This window comes from Mizuhopecten yessoensis, unplaced genomic scaffold (genome assembly GCF_002113885.1).
Source record: "Mizuhopecten yessoensis strain PY_sf001 unplaced genomic scaffold, ASM211388v2 scaffold716293, whole genome shotgun sequence".
In the NCBI taxonomy this organism is placed as follows: domain Eukaryota; kingdom Metazoa; phylum Mollusca; class Bivalvia; order Pectinida; family Pectinidae; genus Mizuhopecten; species Mizuhopecten yessoensis.
Window position 1 is genome coordinate 313,082 of NW_018480044.1, and position 21,823 is coordinate 334,904.

Genomic DNA, 21,823 nt, shown 5'->3' on the forward strand with positions numbered 1-21,823 from the left:
GCTTTTGTTCTTGCAGGTCACTGTAGAGATTTCTTTTTAGTGTATTCAAGTTATCTTTCTTTGAAACTAAATCAAAGTAGACACACGGAAACATATGACGGCTACTTCCGACGGGAGAAATTTGCAAAAAAATGTTTGTTCTGATTTTTTTTAAATACAGTTTTATGTTGCTAGTTTTTTGTTTCCTTTAGTAGATTGTTTACATGTTTATGACAGTCTTCCGTAATTTCAACAGTTTTCTGCCGATATGAGTACGAAATCGCGGATGCTTCATAAGTGCGCGGAACCGGTCACCCGAGGATACTTCAACCGACTCTACAGCAGCAAAAAGTGAGCTAAGGAATATAAATATTATTTCAGAGAAGGCTTTTATTTTTCTCCCAAAATCCTAGTAACATTACGGACTTATATCTGATCTAATTCCGTGTTGAAACGAACTCACAATTTGTTGAAATAATGCAGTTTTTTTTCTTCTGGACTTGAGCAAGTCTATAAGATGTCATGTTTTACCCTGTTATAGACTTTTGTACAGAAACATTAAACGAAAATCTTGTAAATAAATAATTTTAAAAATAGATTGCCTTCAATACTTACGCAGTATTATAAAAATATAGAATATACATCAGTATTTTAAAAAATATGTACCGGTCTCATCACACTATTACCGGAAAGCAGGAATTTTGCGCATGCGCATTCAATTGAGTAATGAATCTGCACTGCAAGCAGTGATGTTGTTGAAAAAGGAATAAAATGCACAGTTCCTCCGGGATGTCATCATCAAACGTTCCAGCCTTCTTAACGAAGCTTTGGGCTCTCGTTGAAAACCCAACATGCGACGACCTAATATCCTGGGATCAGGTGAATTATTGTCTAAATTCATTATTGCTTGGGTCCTATTTTGAGACTGAAAAATTCCCAAACATGGCTGTTCATTAGAGACAGTTATCTGGTGTCAATGTAAACAAATGATGTCTTTATCTTTTGACATGAATACATATTCTTTAAAATGATTCATTCAATAAAAATGTACACATGTCTGAAGTTGTTATTGACCGACTGCTTTGGAAGGGTCAGGGGAGATAACTTGCTGTATTATTTTGTTGATTTCTTTGGACACCGATCCGCGAACTTCTTCCTCGTCGTACGGGGGCTCCATCAACTTGATGTGTAAGCCCTCGGGGTTTCCTGTTGCAGAGGCGTGAAAATTAGAGACAGTTAAGATTTTTCAATGATTCAATAAAATGATGGTTTGGTAATCCGATTTGGGTACTGCCACCTTATGTGGTAACACCAGTCCTTCTGAATAAGTAACTACTATATCTGACACAGCCTATCAGCCTAAAGGCTTTTGTCTCCTGTCAATAAGCAGCCTAGCCTGCAACAAGGATTCACTACAAATTTTATTGGTTAAGGCACGGGATTAGATTATTAATATTGTCCAGCCCAGATTAGCCAGATTTTGAATCATGATAATTTTGAACAATTAATAAATTGATTATGACATTAGAATTTGTCCATGTATGATAACAAACCAGGTATACCTAGCAATAGTCCTTCATTGCTGTTTTTAACTTGGTTGCCATTACATACATTTTAACGACTTATGAAAAACGTTTAAATAACATTTATGTACAATCAGTTTAAAAATATTTCCAATTCCCAAATCAAGTTTCTTATAATTTTGTCGGAATGCAGGCATTTACATTGGAACTTATTTAAAGTTGTGTAAAGGAATATTTTTCACAAGTTGAAATCAATTTGTCAGAAGTACCTATTTGCTGAAAAGTCCTAACACTAAAAACATCATCATGAGGTGTACATAATCTGGTTACTGAAAAATCTGCCGAAATCCTTTTATGGCTAGATTTGATTGGTGACAACCCCTTACCATACAAGGGCAGGCTATTGAAACCATCACAGATATACTTTGTATTTATGCCAAGAAATGAAGTTTTGTGTATGTATGCACAAATATTTCAAAAGTTTTCTTGTTGAAATGCATTTAAATGTTTTTCTTTTTGCAGACTGGGAACAGTTTCCATGTTTACGAGCAAGCAAGGTTTTCAAAAGAAATCCTCCCCCTGTACTTCAAACATAGCAATATTGCTAGCTTTATTCGTCAACTCAATATGTGTAAGTGTTAATGTTGGCGTGTATGAAGAATGTTTCTTCTATACAGGATGAACATAGTTACTTATCTGTATGTAAATGCATTTGCTAAAAATTTAACACAGTCAAACATCTTTATTATTTTGGCTCATTTTGTTAAAAGTTGCTTTTGAAATGAGACTGAAATAAGTTAACTTAATGAAACGAAAAAGAATGAAAGTCCTTATGCAGACTTTCCAGATTATTTTGTAATATGGATCCTGGGTATACCATTTCGGGGAAAAATAAGCAGCAAATTTGTATATTTATTTAAAGTTGATAAAATGCAAATAACAAGTATTTTTTAACCATCATTGGTATGGAAAATGATCTAGAGATGCCAATTTGTAAGTATTAAGACATATTTTTCACTGAATATTGTTCCCCAAATTTAATCAATGTTAGCATGTGTAAGTACATCAGTGTAAGATAAATGAATTCAGATTTGATCTGTTGGACATGGAACCTTAGAGGCTTCATACAGGGAATCTGTGTGTGAAATATAAACACTTAATAGTGATCATGAGATTATCAGCATTAACTTACCACTGTTGGTCACTGGTCAGTGTCAAAGTGATAATCATGTCACAAACCTTGGACACCAAATGTAAGGATGATGAATCTTTATTCAGCCATGCGTTTCTGTTTATTTATGACAGATGGCTTCCGTAAGGTGGTCCATATTGATACTGGTCTGAAGACAGAGAAAGATGATGTGGAATTTCAGCATCCATACTTCATTCGGGGTCAAGAACACTTGCTGGAAAACATAAAGAGAAAGATCAGTGGGGTAATTGTATTACATGTATCTTATGTAGACATATAGCAGTAACTAACTTTGGAATCTTTACACAGAATGTAGCATGTATATTATCATTTCATGATTTAAATGAAAAATTGTGACAGTCTTTTGACTCCATACAGGGTTTATGCAGGCCTAGAAACGAATTTCAATTTCATTATTTAAAAGAAAAATACTGGGAAAAATCATAATTAATCCTTATCATGTGGAAAGAAAATGACTTCATTGTTAAACAGAGGAAAGTTTACTGACTGTTTAGTCAGGAGGAGGTTAGTTTTTGTCTAGAGACAGTACTGTCAATCATAAAGTGTGAGAGAAAAACTGGACTGAAATAAACAATTACCTATGTGATAGATATGATTATATACAAGAAGTTGTGCAAAGTCAATGGATATTGAGTTAAGTAGTAAGTGACTATACATTCTTGAATGTTTTTTTTAAACTTTTCAATTATTACAGTACCTGAAAAATTACAGAAAAATATTTGTGCTAAATTTCAGTACAAAATCTGCAAATGGCAATTTGTGTGTATGTGCTTGTGTATTGCTAAAAATGATAACTTGATTTTGACCAGCAGACGGTGCCAATAGTGAAGACTGAGGCTCCAGATGTACAAAATGATGTGGGTAAAGTTCTGACAGAGGTGGTGGTCCTCAAGGGCAAGCAGGAAACCATGTCGAGTCGATTGGACACTGTTAAAAGGTTGTTTTACTGTCTCAGTTTCCATTACATCATTTTATGATTAAGGTATTAGATAACATTTCGATATACTAGGAAGTTACCATCTCCATTTTTTGGTCTGTGAAATGGACAAATTCCCAGTTAAAAGTTGGTTCCCTTTTCCCAGTTGAGAAAAAAAGATAAAAAGAGTTCATTTTAGCCCACCGTCGTCTGATAGTTTGCTGTTCAAATGGCCTGTTGTCTTTGGTCCATTTTTTGTCCTTAAACACTTATTGTTTATCACTATTTCTCCAGGAGAACTGAATGGATCTTACACAGAGTTCATATGTAGGTTCACTGATCCATCATACTTAAAGTATATGATTATGTATACTACACTACTAAGATTCTAATGTACTGTGTGTTGTCCAGTGAATATACCCATGTCATATTTTTTTGCTTATTAATGTAATGTAATATGATCATGACCTATCAGCCCTATGATTGGTTGAAATTTTCAATTGTTTCAATTGTGACGTCACACCTAGGACAAGTACATGACGTCATAGACTTACGCACTTGAGTCAAAATGGCAGGTTTTTACATTTCAAGTGGCATGAAAATTGTCGTTTTACACGAATAAATGGCACAAGTCATGATGATGTGATAAAAATGATCTTACACTCGTTTTCATTTCATATGAAATTTATGAAACTAGCTTACCAGAGGCTCACTAAATTGAAAAAATCTTAGACTCGTTTCATAAATCTCATATGAAATAGAAACTCATGTAAGATCCTATTTGTATTAGACTGTTAATATGTCACTGTACGACTTTTGATGTATCGTGGTACAATACTAAGAAGGTTCTACTTTACATACTATTGGTTAGGCCCTGCTATGTGTTTTGATGCTGTGTTTCTGATTGGTCTGATTGGTTGTAGGGAGAACGAGTTGCTGTGGAGAGAGGTGGCTTCCTTAAGACAAAAACACATCAAACAACAACAAATTGTAAACAAGGTCAGTAGCAATATGTTTAAAGTGCTGCAGCAGGTCGGGGAGTTCACTAAAAATTAAAAATCCTGAATATACCAGTAGATAGCCAGGATTTGTTTCCCTGTTTTAATTCCATTTAATTTAAGGAAGGTAAGTAACTGATATACCAGTGTTTGCAAGGAACCCTGATTATTATGTTTAGATAGAGTGTTTTTTTTAGGTCACAAAGTCTCAAGTGACCTGTATTGCGAACGCCTTTTGTCCGGCGTGGTCCGCCGTGCGTCTGTAAACAATTTACATTTTCGACTTCTTCTCCAAAACCCCTGAACCAATTTCAAAGAAATTTTGCAGAAACCTTCCATGGTCAAAGGTCAACAAAGATAGTGTCCGGTTTGGTCCCCAGCCCCCAGGGCCCTGAGGGGCGGGGCCAAAAAGGGTCAAATTGACTAAAATTTCAAAAATCTTGTTCTCAAGACCCAGATATGGTAGAATCAAATACTCTTCATAGATGGAGGGTCTTAAGGTGCTTTACCAAAATTGTGAATTTTTTGACCCTGTGGTCTCAAGTTTCCCCCTGTGGAGGGGGTAAACTTTACTAAAGTTTATATAGGGAAATCACATTTTGGACCAACATTTGTTTAATTTCCATTTAAAGTAATTCAATTTAGGTTAGCATTATCAGTATTGGGTAGCAGTTTGATGGTATGCACATATGAGCCTTGACTGACCCCCCGGGGCTGATCGGTGGGGCCAAAAAGGGTTGAATTGACTGAAATTTCTAAAATCTTCTTCTCAAGACCCAGATATGGTAGAATCAAATACTCTTCATAGATGGAAGGGTCTTAAGGATGTACACCTCTGAGAAGTCAAAAATTTCCTGTATTGAACTTTTTTTCTTATATGGATTTTTGGAAAAAGGAATTAATGGCATAGTAGAAAATGCAAAAAAAAACATATGTCCGTGTGTTCGTTTTTGTGCTATGATCGGTCAAAGATACCAATTTAACACAACATGTGATTTTAGGGGATTTTGGGGTTTTGACCATTTGCAGAACAAATTCATACAATTTCTTCCAAGTGTGTTATCAGATATGTATGAATGTTTGTAGAATTGATGAAAATATTGTTTTCTTTTAAATTATGGAAATAAAATTTCTTAATCTTATTCTTTTAACTCAGAAAGCCGATTTTAGTTACCCCTACCCCTATTTTTTAATGAAAAAATACTCATTTTTTACCATTTTTTTTACAGATTAAACGCTTGATATAAAAAGTTTTGGTATTTTATTTTTTTTAATATTTAATGAATTAAGTGAAAATGTGTTCCTCTTTCTAAAACATCTACAAAAATGGGGGGTCAGTGTGCTTCTTTTTTTGTCCCGTTATCATTTGTGTTATTTTTGACTTTTTTAGGGGTCAAAAATCAAATGTGCTTCAGTTACACTAAAAACGTAAAAAAATATCAATAATGGATAATTTCCAGTTTGTTGCATATTATTTTTATCATATTGAACATTATAAAGTTGTACAGCAAAATTGAACCTGCTACAATTAAGAATGGCGACACAATGACAATTTAAGTGATCAATATAGTGTCAAAAAAGGTGAAATTTTGGCCTTTTTTGAAGCGCAAGAAATACACATTAATACACATTTTCAAAATGGCCGCCAAATTGGTATTTTTTTTAAATTCTTGTAAAAAAAGTTCTACAAACAACAGGCATCTATTTTTTTGACATATTTTTCAGATGCGTGTTTGCTAATAAACTTGATCATAATTTGTTAAATATTACAAAAAACCTATTACACCAGATCAAAACGAGACTTGAACGTGATTGAAACCTCAGAAGAGTACATCCTTAAGGTGCTCTACCAAATTGTGAATTTCATGACACTGGGGTATCACGTTTCCCCCTGGGGAGGGGTAAACTTTCCTATAGTTTATATAGGGAAATCACATTTTGGACCAACATTTGTTTAATTTCCATTGGAAGTAATTCAATTTAGCTTAGCATTATCAGTATTGGGTAGCAGTTTGATGGTATGCACATATGAGTCCTGACTGACCCCGCGGGGCTGATGGATGGGACCAAAAAGGGTTAAATTGACTGAAATTTCAAAAAAATCTTCTTCTCAAGACCCAGATATGGTAGAATAAAATACTCTTCATAAATGGAAGGATCTTAAGGTGCTCTACTAAAATTGTGCATTTTATGACCCTGGGGTATCACGTTTCCCCCTGGGGAGGGGGTAAACTTTACTATAGGTTAAATAGGGAACTCACATTTTGGACCAACATTTGTTTAATTTCCATTGGAAGTAATTCAATTTAGCTTAGCATTATCAGTATTGGGTAGCAGTTTGATGGTATGCACATATGAGCCCTGACTGACCCCCCAGGGCTGATGGGTGGGGCAAAAAAGGGTTGAATTGACTGAAATTTCTAAAAATCTTCTTTTCAAAGAGTAAAAGACCAAAATATGGTAGAATCAAACACTCTTCATAGATGGAAGGGTCTTAAGGTTATGACCCTAGGGTCTCACGTTTACCCCCTGGGGAAGGAAGGGGGTGGGGGCAAAATTTATTATGGTTTATAATGGCAAATGATACTTTGAATATTACATGTTAATAACTTGATTGGAATTATAACCCTGAGTTGACAGTTTGATACTATGAAAATTTTGAGCCAGCCCTACCCCCAAGGGCTGTAGGGTGGGGCCCACAGGAGTCAGTGTGCTAAAATTTCTTCATTTTCCTTGTTTAGAATCAGGGGTGCTAGTTTCATATACTTTTTAGTCTTAAATCTGTATGCTAAGTATTGAAAAAGGTGGTTTTATTGTTTTTTGTCACTTTGAATAATATTTCTGTTCGTGTTAAAAACAAAATCAACTCTCTGTATAAATATATCCGGTGACCGTTAAGGCCCATGGGCCTCTTGTTTTGTACTACAATATTAATGCAGATTGTTGATGGAATTCCAGATAATGTTTGAAACCTTATTTACTTTACGTTAGTAAATTAAGATTAAAGTGGTCATGACTTTTTTTTAATAGTCGAGACAATTCTGATCATTTTGTCCGATTATCTTAAAATGGGTTAATTGAATGTTGCAGTTGATTCAGTTCCTGGTACACTTGGTTGGGGGTAACCGTGGTCTGTCTGGAATGAAGAGGAAGATGGGCATGCCTCTGATGATTGGTGATTCAGAGGAACCATCTAACAAACTGGCCAAGTACAGCAAGAGTATGCAGTCTGTGCCAGCTAAGACTGCCCAGAATTACTCTGTACAAAGTGTAGGTATCCAAGGGAAACACCAGTAAACAGATAGTTCACCTTCATTATTAAATCATATTGCTGCTATTTAAATATAGCCTCAATAATTTGTATATTACACAGTAATATTGTTCACATAAAATGGAGTATGGGCAAAAATATATAGTATATATAGCACGACTGCCCTTTTTAGATGTGTTTGCTGAACAGCTGCTTAAACAGGCTTGCATATGAATTAATCTAGGTTTTAAGTCTAAAAAGCCTTTCTATAAACTGACAAATATTTTAAGATTTAGGTAAATTTCCCTATATTGAAACATTTTCTGTGTACAAAAGCTAGGTCTTTCCAAAATAATGATTAAACTGGTAAAATTGTTGGTAGATATGCTTGATTTATTTTCTTGTATTTCAGTACCATTACTTAAAATATTTTGTGATTTCTTTAGGAAAATACCATTCAGATTGTCTTAAATTGAATCTAAAACGTTTTTTAATGGAAACCTTTCTGTTGGCAAGCAAATTTGGCAAAGCAGCTGAAAGAGCCTAGATGAATGCCTGTTGTATATAATATTCTGGGTAAAAAGGATTCAATATGTGCTATTTGTAAATCTTAAGTTGCATATATAAAGGATTATTGAGAATGATGATGAATGTAACGCAAATTGAACTATGGTGTAGATTGAGAAAGAATGTATTTGAAAAAATGTCTGTTTCTTGTTAGATAAAAATTGAAAATCTGTGTATGTTATCTCTCCAGCCCCAATCCCAGTCAAAGGACTTTGATGACCAGGGTTCAGGTGTCATCATCCATGATGTGACCGAGATGGTCAAGAAGGACACCGCGACTGCAGCCCCAGTAGGTGGACTCACAAATGTGAACCCAGTGGAAGAGGCCAGTACATCTGCACTCAGACTCATGCCTGAGGATCTCTCCCTGCCTGAGGATATCACCAACCTGGTATGTTACCCAGGCTAACATAATTAAAGGCGTACAGCTTACACATGCTTTCAGTTTCAGAAGATATTCTTCATGTGCTTGTAGACAAAATTCAGTATTTAGTATCGCGTTTAATGTGTTGTCTTCATCATCGGTTCTGCACAGATCAGTATGAGGATCACTGGGCCACAGTTTATAGATAAAATTATTTGTAATCTTTAAAGGCCCAGGCCCAGGACCTCTTGCCATGTAAATTATACTGGTAATGATTTATATGTCTTGTTTTGCAGACTTCTGATCTGGTTGATAATATGGCAATGTTTACTGAGGGAATGTACCCAGATATAAGTGGAATCTCAACTGACGCATTATCAGAAGTGATATCAAGAAGCACCGGGCAGGCAAAGTCAAGTGATGCTGAAGAAGAGATAAATCAGACACCACTCAGCATTTCAGTCAACCATGTATCTAAGTAAGTTGCACACATAAAGCATCAATGTGTAGTATTACCCAGCATGCGATTTGATACAATGTGTATTTGTAGACAGGAAGCATTAAAAATTGATATTTCATGTCAAATACTTCATATGTCTTTATGAATACTTTCTATTCAGAAAAGTTTGTAGTTAATTTCTTTATTTTAGTGAATTTTGTCCATATCTGCAAAATTTTATTTTATTTTTTTCATTGATTTCTGAATCCTTTCCTTTCTTTCATTGTTTGAGCTTGATGTTAAACTAGTGTGCCTGTACTATGTGATATGTGTATGCTGCCTGTACAGAAATGTTGTAATATTTATGTGTTTCTTTGCAGCAGCTCTAATGTAGCCCCACAAAATCCTCCCGTCCACACACTCAGTAGACAGCCTTCTGTGTAAGTTTGCTCAGCTGAAATTATAACGGGGTGGAGTATAATTAACACGAATCCATGTTATCTTTGTGTGGTACTGTCTTGTGAAATACATATTGAATTTGCAAGTTTCATCTTTTAGTATTTTGTAATGAAGAAAACGATAAATTCTTAATAAAGAGCAACTTTCCAAATCTTTGTTTGTAAAACTCCGGGAATGGTTACTGAAGGCAAGGAAGTTGACATGTCCAGATGATCTGGGGGCGAAATCAGAGGGATCAATGATTATGGGATGTGTTCATGAATCTCTTATTGTTTGCCACTACTTTTTTGCATGTTTTAACCTTCTGCGGACAAGTGCCAAGACATGCATGCATTAAAGCTTTACCATTGATATTGAGAACGATAGAGTACAGGTTTAGTCTGCAGTCTTGGATTTTGCAACTTGAAATTGTCAAACTGAATCATGACAGATAAAGTTTTCAAGCTTATATGCAGTCTAAATATTGCTGTTGGTGATGGCATTTGCTACCTCAGCTATGATCTCTGGACAAAGGTCAAGGATAATCCTGCTTTCAGTGATTATCACAACTTAATGGACCACAGTCATCTGAAATACCTGTAATGCCAACAACCCAAATTATAAGGAATTCATTTGTACATAAAGCCTTACCATTCTTAATACCTCAGTATAATAGGAAAGTCCTGAAACATACATGTAGACTTAAAATTATTTACCAATCTTACCTAAGTATAATAGGAAACATGTTTTGAAACATCCCAGTACATTGTGAATGAGACGTGGCCAAGTTAAGTAATTGTTTCTTGTAAACTGAATTCTGCCTATCTGTATACTCTGGATATAAAGAAAATGCATGTAGAAAATTTTCCTATTGGATTGACAACATGATCCCAAGTACTGTGCTATTATTCCCCCTACTAGGGAAATTGTTCTGTAATATGCGAACAAAGACATTCAGACTGGGTATATTATCAGACATTTGATACATATATCACTTTCATGCTCAACATCTCCAAGTCTGGTCACAATCTACTCTAGTTGGTACTTGATTTCCTGTGAAACTAAAAAAATGAGTTTTTGAGCATGTCAAACTACCTTTCTTACATGTTTATATATAAGGAATGGTTTTAGCTCACCTGGAACGAAGTGCCAAGTGAGCTTATGCTGTGGTGCGGCGTCCGTCGTCAATATTTTACTTTAAACGACTTCTTCTTAATAACCGAAAGGCCTAGGGTGATGATATTTGGCCAGAAGCAAACTGGAACGTAGGGCTACCAAGTTTGTTCAAATAAATGACCTTCATCTATTTTCAAGGTCACAAGGGTCAAACATGTTAAAAACTTTAAACAACTTCTTCTGAATAACCAAAATTCCCAGGGTGATGATATTTGGCCAGTAGCATGCTGTGATAGAGGGCTACCAAGTTTGTTCAAATAAATGACCTTCACCCATTTTCAAGGTCACACAGGTCAAATATGTTTAAAACCTTTCAACAACTTCTTCTGAATAACCAAGAAGCTTAGGATAATGATATTTGGACAGTAACATGCTGGGATGAAGGGCTACCAAGTTTGTTCAAACAAACGACCTGCACCTATTTTCAAGATCACAGGGGTCAAATATGGTTAAAACCTTTACATAACTTCTCCTGAATATCCAAGAGGCATAGGCTAATGACATTTGGCCAGTAACATGCTGGGATGAAGGGCTACCAAGTTTATTCAAATGAATTACCTTCATATATTTTCAAGGTCACAGGGGTCAATTATGTTAAACATCTTTTAAAAAGCTCTTCTCAATAACCAAAAGGCCTTTGCCAGTAACATGCTAGGATGAAGGGCTACCAAGTTTGTTCAAACAAACGACCTTCCCCTATTTTCAAGGTCACAGGGGTCAAATATGTTTAAAAACTTTAAACAACTTCTCAATAACCAAAAGGCCTTGGATGATGATATTTTGCCAGTAACATGCTGGGATGAATGGCTACCAGGTTTGTTCAAATGAATGACCTTTGCTCATATTCAAGGTCACAGGGATCAAATATGTTTAAATCTTTAAATGACTTGTTCTGAATATTCAAAAGGTCCAGGGTAATGATATTTAGCCAGAAATATCCCGGGATGAAAGGCTATAAACTTTTAAGGTCGCAGGCGTCATATGTTTAAATCATTTAATAGATTCAAATGGATCCAACACAGATGTTTTGCCTGTAGTTGTATATTAATCCACTTTTAAGATTACAAGTGTGAGATTAATACCCCATTGGGCCTCTTGTTTATATTTAGCTCACCCAGTGAGCTTACCGTATGCCATGGCACAGCGTCCTTCATCTTTTCCTTTAAAACACTATTTGTCCTGAACGGCTCCATAGATTTTGACTAAATTTGGTCTGGAGCACCCTTAGGCCAAGGGCATTCAATTTTTTATAAACAGTGGCTGTGCACATGGCGCTCCTTAGGGCAGAGGGGCGGGGCCAAATAGGGGAAATAGAGGTAAAATCTTGAAATGCCGTCTTCTATCGTAGGGATTCAGGGATTTCATTCCAGTTTTAACTGGAGCATCCTTGGGCCAAGGGGACTAAATTTTGTATGAACGGTGAGTTTGGACCTAGCAGGTCAAATAGGGGAAATAGAGGTAAAACCTTTGACATTCTTCTCCTACCATAGGGATAAAGGGATTTTATCCTTATTTGGTCTTGAGCAGCCTTGGGCCTAGATGACACAATTTTGTATAAAAAGTGGGTGTGGCCCATTTGGATGCAGAGCAGCGGAGGTAAAAAGGGGAATTTGAGGTTAAAATCGTTAAAAACCTATCCTCCTGTACTATTTTAAGGGATTTTATCCACATCAGACCTGGAGTATCCTTGGGCAAAGGCGACTTTATTTTGTATAAACGGAGGGTGTGGCCGCTCTTGGTGCAGAGTTGTGGAGCCCTATAGGGGAATTAGAGGTTCAAATCTTAAATATCCTTCTTCTGATGAACGATTGGAGGTATTTTTAGGTCACCTGAGCTATGCGCAAGTGACCTATTCCGATCACTTTCCGTCTGTCATCCATTGTGCATAAACTTTTTACATTTTCAACTTCTTCTCAAGAACCAGTAGACGGAATTTTTTCAAACTTGGTCAGAATCATCCTTGGTAGATGAGGCTACAAAATTGTAAAATTAGGATTCCTACCCCAACCCCTGGCGCCAGGGCGGGGCCCCAAAGGGAAAATTAACCAATATTTCAAAAATCTTCTTCTCCAGATACAGAGGTACTACAGTCATTTTCTCTGCATGGATGGAAAGATCATCAGGGGCTTTATTTAGATTGTAACTTTCAGGACCCCCGAGCTATTCGTTCACCCTTGGGGAGGGGGTAAAGTTTACTATAGTTTATATAGGGAAATAACACTTTTGGGTATATTTTATCCCTTTTCAGCAGAAAATTATTTAAACTTGGTCAGAATCATCTTTGGTGGATGAGAGTATAACATTGTAAAATTGGAATTCCTGCCCCATTCCCAGGGGCTAGGGTGGGGCTCCAAATGGAACATTTACCAATATTTTAAAATTCTTATCCTTTGATGACATGACAAATATTGTATTTCACTTAGTTTACATGCTGATTTCCACATCACATCTTAGCAATAAAATGAAGCTACCATTACCTAGGATAAAACCCAGGTGACTGCTAATGCCCTTGGGCCTCTTCTATGTAATGAGAATTATTTCCCATGGTTGCTTTATTATCCAGGGGAGCAATACAGGTCCTCTTGGCCTCTTGTATAGTTTAAACCAGAATTTATTAAGGCCCCGCAAAATGTGGGTGCCCTATAGTAATAATCCGTCAGCACTTTCATTTCTTGATATTATCTCATGATCCAGATGGCCAAAGTGTCTGAAATTTCACACGGTGATACACTGGGATGTGCAGATGTGCAATAGGGGTTTAAAAAGTTCCTAAGGTCAAGGTCACTTGCTAAAAATAGAATTTGGAATATACTGTCAAAATACATCATATAAGGGCAAAACTTTCTGAAATTTCTCATGATGATACACTGTAATTATATGCAATAGTGGTTTAAAAAATTCCTAGCGTCAACGTCGCTGTTACTAAAATTGGAAATGGGAATACTGTCAAAAATATGTGATATAAGACCTTTACAGAAGTTAAAATTTTCTGAAATTTCACAAGATTGTACAAGTGCAATAAGGCTTTAAAACGTTTTGAAGGTCAACGTTGCATTACTTTGAAATAGAACAGGGCATATACTGTCAAAAAAGGTATTATTGTAAATGGTCCTTTTTGAACAGTCAATGATCACTTTAGCTTATACAGGAGTTACACTGTCAGGCTACAGCGGGCCCTTGCTGACCTGTCAGTACTCTATATGGGAGATACACTGTCAGGCATACAGCGGGCCCTTGCTGACCTGTCAGTATTTTAGTTTTAAACTAGAAATGAAGGGATAAGAAAACAAGGTGAATTCTATGAAATAATGTTAGAAAGGGATTTTTCTTATGAAATTCAACATATCTTTAGTGAAATAAGGGCTATTCCAGAAATTATTGAAGGTAGGGGAGGCACCTTCATGGACAAATCCCACCATCACCACCACCCACAATTTTTTTTTTTCTTAACCTCGCTACAAAATGCAAATAATATTTTTAGACCCAACCACTGATAAAATACCAAATATTAGTGCCTCCCTACCTCTAAATTTTATTCATTCCTGAAATATCACTTACAGATGTACTTGTTTATTTTTAATGAAAATGAGATCACAGGATGTACATGAAAATGTTGCATGCAATCAATTAAATGTACTTGTTAAAGATAAACAATTCATTTAATGTTTAATATTTATGGATAAATTATTTGTGATAATCTCAAAAACAACAAAGACTAGAAGTTTTTTGAAATTCTTGATTTTGATTGGTGGGATAATGAATCTATCCAAAGAAATGTTCAGTTGTTTTCTTTTCTTGTGAAACAAAAAGTAATAATAAACTACATTTAACCTGCATATATAAAGTTTTTGCATGTGTTTCAAATTAAGCTATAAGGAATGACCTAAAGATAACAGTGTACTCTCTTTCATATACTACTTTGCAGAGGGCATGCACCTATTGAAGTATTTCGTCTTTGCGTATTGCAGAGTTATCTTCTCTTTTGAGCAGGTAATGATTGTTACGTCATTTGTTTGTGAGTGTAACGTCATCAATTTTTGAGAAAACGACATAATGACGTAACAATCAATACCTGCTCACAAGAGAAGATAACTCTGCAATACGTAAAGACGGAATAGTATACAGCATAACCAGCATGATGAGCATAAACAAGAGCCATTCTTTAGTCACTCCAAAGGATGAAAGCAATGCACATTAAAATATATATATAGTAAGGACTGTGAGGAACATCAAAGTTTTATGACGACCCTTTGAAACTTTGTTAGTGCAATTGATACTGGTTTGGGTTTTAGGTCGGAGATGTCCGAGCACCTGGACAGCCTGCAGTTTGATATTGACAGTCTGAAGGATGTACTGTGTGGGGGCCAGTACAGTGTTGACCCTAACTTCCTATTGGGGGTAAGTGTTACAGTCAATTCTATACATTTTGGCATCCAGAGGATTCTCTACCTTAAAAAACTGTTTCAGTACTGTTATATATACTTAAATATGATAAAAGTTGTTTCAGTACAATGTATCGATCAAATAGAATGGCAGCACAACTTGAGCTCTGCTGATGTCGTATGATGTAGATGATGGGAGGGGAAAAAAAGCAGTTTAAAAAAAAAAAACATTTGATAAGATATGAAGCTGTTCAACATATAGCCATCTGTATATAAAATAAAGAAGCTGTACTTATGTCTAAGTCTATGTCCACCATACCACATTTAGTTACCAGTTCGATTAATTTTACAGGAAAATGAAATGAGAGAAACTTCTAGATATTTTTTATTATAAATGAAGAAAATTGTTGAATCCATGCTATTAAAATGTTGATTGATAACAAACTTAACAATCAAAATGAAGTCAAGTGAGAATATCTTTAAAAATGGTTGATAATCTGCTTGATGTTGCTATACCGAAATATGATTTCACACATGAAGTAGATGAACACTTTCGATAAAACATGACTATTCATTGTTATGAAATTTCAAATATGTAAACAAAATGATAATAAAACTACAGGTTAATGATACAGGTACTTTATGATACTGCCATGCTGTTTCTAATTGGCTGACCTCCGGCTGACACTTGTGTAAACACGATAAGCCTGGACTGCAGTCTGTGTCTCAAGGCATTTCAATAGCTCGCAGTAGGTGTGATACACAGCTGGTGTGACTACCTGTTTGAAGAACAGATACAATGTAGGATTGATACTAAGGACTTAAAGGGGCTGGTCAGGGAAAAAATGTCATATTTGCTAAAATGACATACACATGTTTAAAATACCTTCTTATGAAACGTACCGATTCAAATTTTGCTGAAATTCACTCCCTTAGAGTAAAAATTATAATTATATTAAAGAAATCCTAAATCGTCACCTGACAGTCTAAAACTCTCAATTGACCCAGATTAGTGAAGTTAATTTACCGCATGCGCGTCATCAACATGGCCAAATGTAAACATCGCGGCGAAAGAAAAAGATGCATGCAAAAGTCATGACAGGCACGAGGTATCAATACCGTTATATATAACAACAACATATAGGTAGGAATACTACACTTGCATCATACTTGACCTTTGAAAACAATTAATTACGTATAGTATTGCTGTCTTGTCCGCTAGTTGAGTCCGACATGGCTGATAGACGACGTGCTATTGTTGTTATCTTCACTGCCTTACTTTCGAAACAACCATGTGACATTATATAAATAGATCTGCACTAAATTTACGCGGGGCTTCCCCAAGATTTCAGTGGTCAAAACTGGACATTGCAAGCAGATCTCGACCATCATATTGCCGTGGTATAACTTTTGGAAGGCCAGAGAACGCATTTAGACCCCTTTATTTTGTGGGGGTTTTCCTCCGACCAGCCCCTTTAAGCAGTCGGGGATAAATAAGATTTCAAGGAACACAGACTGTTCAAGCAATGATGGCTCAAGTAATTAATCTGAGGTTTTCCAAATAATTTATTAAAATGCGATTGGACCAAGCAAAATATTCAATAAACATGGGGTATTCAAGTAATTTGATAACTTTAACTATTTCAGTTATTTAATCCTGATTCTCCACCAGTTACCATCAGTCCTGAAATGGTAGGTAGATTTATATTTTATGAATGAAACCAGCTATTTCTAGTTCATAGTATATTATTCATACCTTCATCTTTAGATCAATTATTTTCACTATTTTAGACTTGCCAGAATTTCCCAGTTAAAGTTTTTGCATAAGTATTGAAATTCACAACATTTGTATATTTATTAGCTCACCTGGCCCGAAGGGCCATGTGAGCTTATCCCATGGTGCAGCGTCCGTCGTCCGTCAACTTTTTCCTTTAAAATGCTGCTTGTCCTGAATGGCTCGGAGGATTTTGACCAAATTTGGTCAGGAGCATCATTGGCCAAAGGGTTCTCAGTTTTGTATAAACGGAGGGTATAACCCCCCCTGGGGGCAGAGGGGCGGGGCCAAATAGGGGGAAAATAGGTAAATCTTTAAAAATCTTCTTCTTCTCAACCAATAGAAGAATTTTGACCAAATTTGTCCTAGAGCATCTTTGGACAAAGGAGACTCAAGTTTGTATAAACGGAGGGTGTGGCCTCTTTGGGGGCAGAGGGGCGGGGCCAAATAGGGGAAGTAGAGGATTTTTTNATTTTTTTTCTCCTGCTATACAAGTGAAGGGATTTTAACCAAATGCAGTCTGAAGCATGATTAGGGACAAAAGAATCAATTTTGTATAAACTGAGGTGTGTGGGCCTCCTTCTAAGGGCAGATGGGTGGGGCCCATTAGGGGAAATAGAGGAAAACATCAAATATCCTTCTCCTTTTGTACCGATGAAGGGATTTTGACCAAATTTGGTCTGGAGCATCATTGGCCAAAGGGTTCTCAGTTTTGTATGAACGGAGGGTATGGTCCCCCTGGGGGCAGAGGGACGGGGCCAAATAGGGGAAAATAGGTAAATCTTTAAAAATCTTCTCCTCAACCAATTGAAGGATTTTGACCAAATTTGTCCTAGAGCATCTTTGGACAAAGGAGACTCAAGTTTGTATAAACGGAGGGTGTGGGCCTTCTGGCGGCATAGGAGCGGGGCCCAATAGGGGAAATAGAGGATTTTTTTTCTCCTACTATACAAGTGAAGGGATTTAAACCAAATGCAGTCTGAAGCATGCTTAGGGAGAAAAGAATCAATTTTGTTTAAACTGAGGTGTGTGGATTCCCCTTCTTTGGGGCAGATTAGTGGGGCCCATTAGGGGAAATAGAGGAAAACATTAAAGATCCTTCTCCTTCTGTACCGTTGAAGGGATTTTAACCTAACCAAACTTGTTTTAGAGAATCTTTGGGCAAAGGGAATTGAATATTTATAAATGGAAGATGCAACTTTGTTACTTGTACTCCTTTGATAAACCTGAATGGTACTCAGCAGGTTTTAAATTGAAAAATGAAATACCAGGTGAGCTATTCAGGCCCCTGGGCCTCTTGTTATTACCTCAAGTGCTTGGGTCAGGGTTCTGGCCATGAATTATAGAAGTTCCAGGGGGTCGAATGTTGTAGAGAAGTCAAACAAACTCACTCACATTTTGAATTTTCACCTGTTTTGGAATTAACTGTTTCTCAAGTATTCTCGGTATGAGAGGGCAATGCAGTTTTCCAAAAGCTCTTGTAATTTTTGCATTTTCCTAACTTTTATCACCAGAAATGTTAGTTTTTTATAATAGATAACAATGCGTTGGTTAAATCTTGTTAATAGGATTTCACAAGATGAAACATTTCAAGGTGTTTTGTGTTGACAGTTTTCCGGGGAAGCAGGTCCTGCACTTTCTAAGGAGGAGGAGGATCCATCCAAGTCCAATTTTATTCTAGGCAGGTATTTTTGTATTTTGTGGAAGTGATTGGCTGATGATGGGACAAGAACCATTAGCAGCTTGTTATCACTGTTAGGACTTGTCAGTAATAATTGGTCTCGCTTTGTCAGAGTTGATCATCAGTAAATAAAAGCAGGGCACTCATTAACAATTGCCAAGTCGCCAAATGGCGACACTTTTTCAGAGTTGGCGACAAAAAAATCAGTTTGGCGATATTCTTTGGCGACACCATTTTTACCTTCTCTAAAATGATTAAAATCGGTAATCTGTGGTCATGACTGCTGATTTGGCGACAAACACTAGCTGGGTACAGGTAATATTTTTACAGGTAAGTTGACTGGAGGGCATAACCACCGACGCCGTCAGGTCCCGGACAATAGCGTTAGGCTATGTAGGATCGCCATGCTTCAGCGAAAATTATTGACACTTCTCATCACCTCATTTAATACAAATTACAATGCAGTGATTACCTAACACTCTATCTGTGATTACCGGTTAACAATAGCTCTACTGAAATTTAATTGAAATTTATTTGCAGTCGCGATCCAGGGACCGTACATGTTGTTTTTCATTCATCAACATGTGGCGTGAAGCCCTACTGCACTGTTAGAACTACAGACTGATTTGACAGTAAAGGGATTATAAAAAAATATGTTTATACCATAAGCGTGGACATTCAATACAAAATCCTCTTCAAATCTACTTAAAAGGGGAAAATAAAAGCAGAATACACTGTTTTATGATGCTTCTTTTAATAAATATTGAAATAATTTATGAGGTTATCGATTGTTTACGTAGTGTTAGATGGGAGATCAACATGAAAGTGAGCCGGGGAAAAAATATGCACACTAGAGCTATAGGCTTAAGAGATTTGGAAAAAAACCCAAACAGAACTTACATTGAACGAAGCCTATAATTGAAAAAACTACACTTTCTTAATTATGGGAAAACCCACTGAGATGTTGAAACGTAAGTTGATCGTCGATTCTCTGGCATCGGAATTTGTTGACTTTCTTCGTTTGGTTTTTCCAAACCCACTATGTACTAGATACTGGAATTGACAAATTCTGCAGGGTTTGGGCAGATGAATTAGATAGGGACACCCAGTTATGTTTTCCTCATGCCATCTCTCCCAAAAAACTATAAATATTAAACCCAAAAGCGGCAATTGACAGGCGTGGTTAAGGTATATAAATCCCGATGAAATGATGATAACAATATTGTGACATTTGCATCAAAGCTTTATTTTGAGATAAACTATTGAACAATAAGTGACTTTGGTGCTCAGCAAAATAATAAGATATAAGACAGTATTTTCAAACAGTAGTATTTATTTCCAGAATATGTGTACCTATATAAGATCTTATGAGCCTTGATGAATTGATATTAAAAATTGAATAAGAAACAAAGTATTATAGATGATGGGAAAGAATAAATGAAAGATGGAAAACATTGTTTTCTTTTCTTTTTTTCTCTTTAACTAGCATTCTGCTAACAATACACACAGAAAAAAAGGAGCAATTATAATGAACACAATTTTAGTGGATTAGTTCTTGATGAATCAATTATCTGAAAAATACACTAGAAGTCGAGAGCGCGACAAAAATTGGCAAAATAAAATCCCAGTTCGGCGATACAAAATTTTCATAGCAAAACCATTTGGCTACACAGAATTTTTGTGGGTTTGTACATTTTTTTCCCAGAGTATAACCCAGGGGTAACACTTCTAATAATCCTCCAATCCAAAAAAAATACTGCTAGCCCAACAATTATGTAACAAATGGATCAAGTTGACATTATGATGTATATCATATTCAGAAATATATTTTTCTTTGAAAAATATAGACAACTTCAATTTTACCCAAAAAACTGATTGCCATAAAAACTATTAGAGCACTGTCTTATAAGGGGGATTATTGTGTAAGCTCTGTTCTCAAAGGTATTTGAAGATGTCACTAGCCTAGTGTCATTGGGTAAGGTATACTTCAATCTATGTCTGATTGATATAGGGCATCTCACTTCCGGTTCAGACAACATAAAAACGATCGAAAAACAGCTTGATCGGTTATTATGATATATCGGTTATTATGGTATTTTTCAGGAGTATCTAATTTTCGGTTTACTAGCAAGATGAATGAATCTGCCCTATTGGGTATATGAGATGTAATTAGAAGCTCTGTCCTATGAGGTAAATGAACTTGTTATTAGAAGCTTAGTCCTTAACAGGTAACTGCACTTGTAATTAGAAGCTCAGTCCTCTGAGGTAACCAAACTTGTAATTAGAAGCTCAGTCCTATGAGGTAACTGAACTTGTAATTAGGGCCCCGTATCGGAGATACGGGTGCCCTATAGTAATCACTCTGTCTGTCTGTCTGTCTGTCTGTCTGTCTGTCCGTCCACAAATTCTGTTCCTGGCTGATAACTTTGGTATTTATTGACCGATGAACATGAAACTTGGTCAAGATGTTCAGTTCACAAAAATACACATTGAGGTTAAAAAATCAAGGTCAAAGGTCAAGGTCATTAGGTTCAAAGGTCAAGGTCAAATTTTACATCTTTTCACTGATGAACATTTTGTTATGACATTATGAAGCAATGTTGTTCAGAACTTAACACAGAGTCAACTGACCTATAGGTCCAGGTTACGGGGTCCAAAGGGTCAAGGTCAAGTTTTGTATTTTTCACTGATGAACATTTTGTTATGATATCAAGAAGCAAAGTTGGTCGGAATTAAAGAATAAGTCAACTGACCAAAGTTCAGGGTCACTAGGTTAATGGTCAAGGTCATTTGGGTCCAAAGGTCAAAGACAAAGTGGATCTCTGACTTTGACCCTGGCTCTTGATGTAGGAGGTATATAAGGTGAAATAAAACAAATCAAAGCTAACAAATGAGTATTGCACCGGTATTTACATTTCTGTTAGCCCAGCAAATATGGAGGTGGAAGGAAACAAGACTCACATCATAGTACATGTAAAATGTATATTTTGCTTCCTTGCGATTCTTTTTGAAGTCCAAATGTCAAACGTCAAGCTCAGCTATATGGGCAGATTGCTTCTTGATGATTATGGGGGATATATTGCCACAAGACGGGGCCCTTACTGACCTGTCAGTGTTCTAGTT

The 21,823-nt window shown here is 36.2% G+C and overlaps 1 protein-coding gene across 12 annotated transcripts in view; it reads left to right on the forward strand.

The window, feature by feature from the left end:
* Window positions 1–695: 695 nt before the first annotated feature.
* The window catches only part of LOC110442707 (heat shock factor protein-like), a 31,513-nt gene continuing 10,385 nt past the window's right edge, over window positions 696–21,823 (forward strand). For 10 of the 12 annotated variants that reach the window (XM_021486431.1, XM_021486435.1, XM_021486433.1 and 7 more), the window contains exons 1-12: window positions 696–858; window positions 2,025–2,133; window positions 2,808–2,938; window positions 3,528–3,652; window positions 4,555–4,630; window positions 7,720–7,899; window positions 8,637–8,837; window positions 9,107–9,288; window positions 9,630–9,689; window positions 15,156–15,261; window positions 16,893–16,937; window positions 18,631–18,700. In XM_021486431.1, coding sequence (XP_021342106.1) covers window positions 751–858; window positions 2,025–2,133; window positions 2,808–2,938; window positions 3,528–3,652; window positions 4,555–4,630; window positions 7,720–7,899; window positions 8,637–8,837; window positions 9,107–9,288; window positions 9,630–9,689; window positions 15,156–15,261; window positions 16,893–16,937; window positions 18,631–18,700 — 1,393 coding nt within the window. In that variant the 5' untranslated portion in view covers window positions 696–750. The remainder of the gene's footprint in view (window positions 859–2,024; window positions 2,134–2,807; window positions 2,939–3,527; window positions 3,653–4,554; window positions 4,631–7,719; window positions 7,900–8,636; window positions 8,838–9,106; window positions 9,289–9,629; window positions 9,690–15,155; window positions 15,262–16,892; window positions 16,938–18,630; window positions 18,701–21,823) is intronic. The other 2 variants (XM_021486442.1, XM_021486443.1) reach the window with 2 other exon arrangements.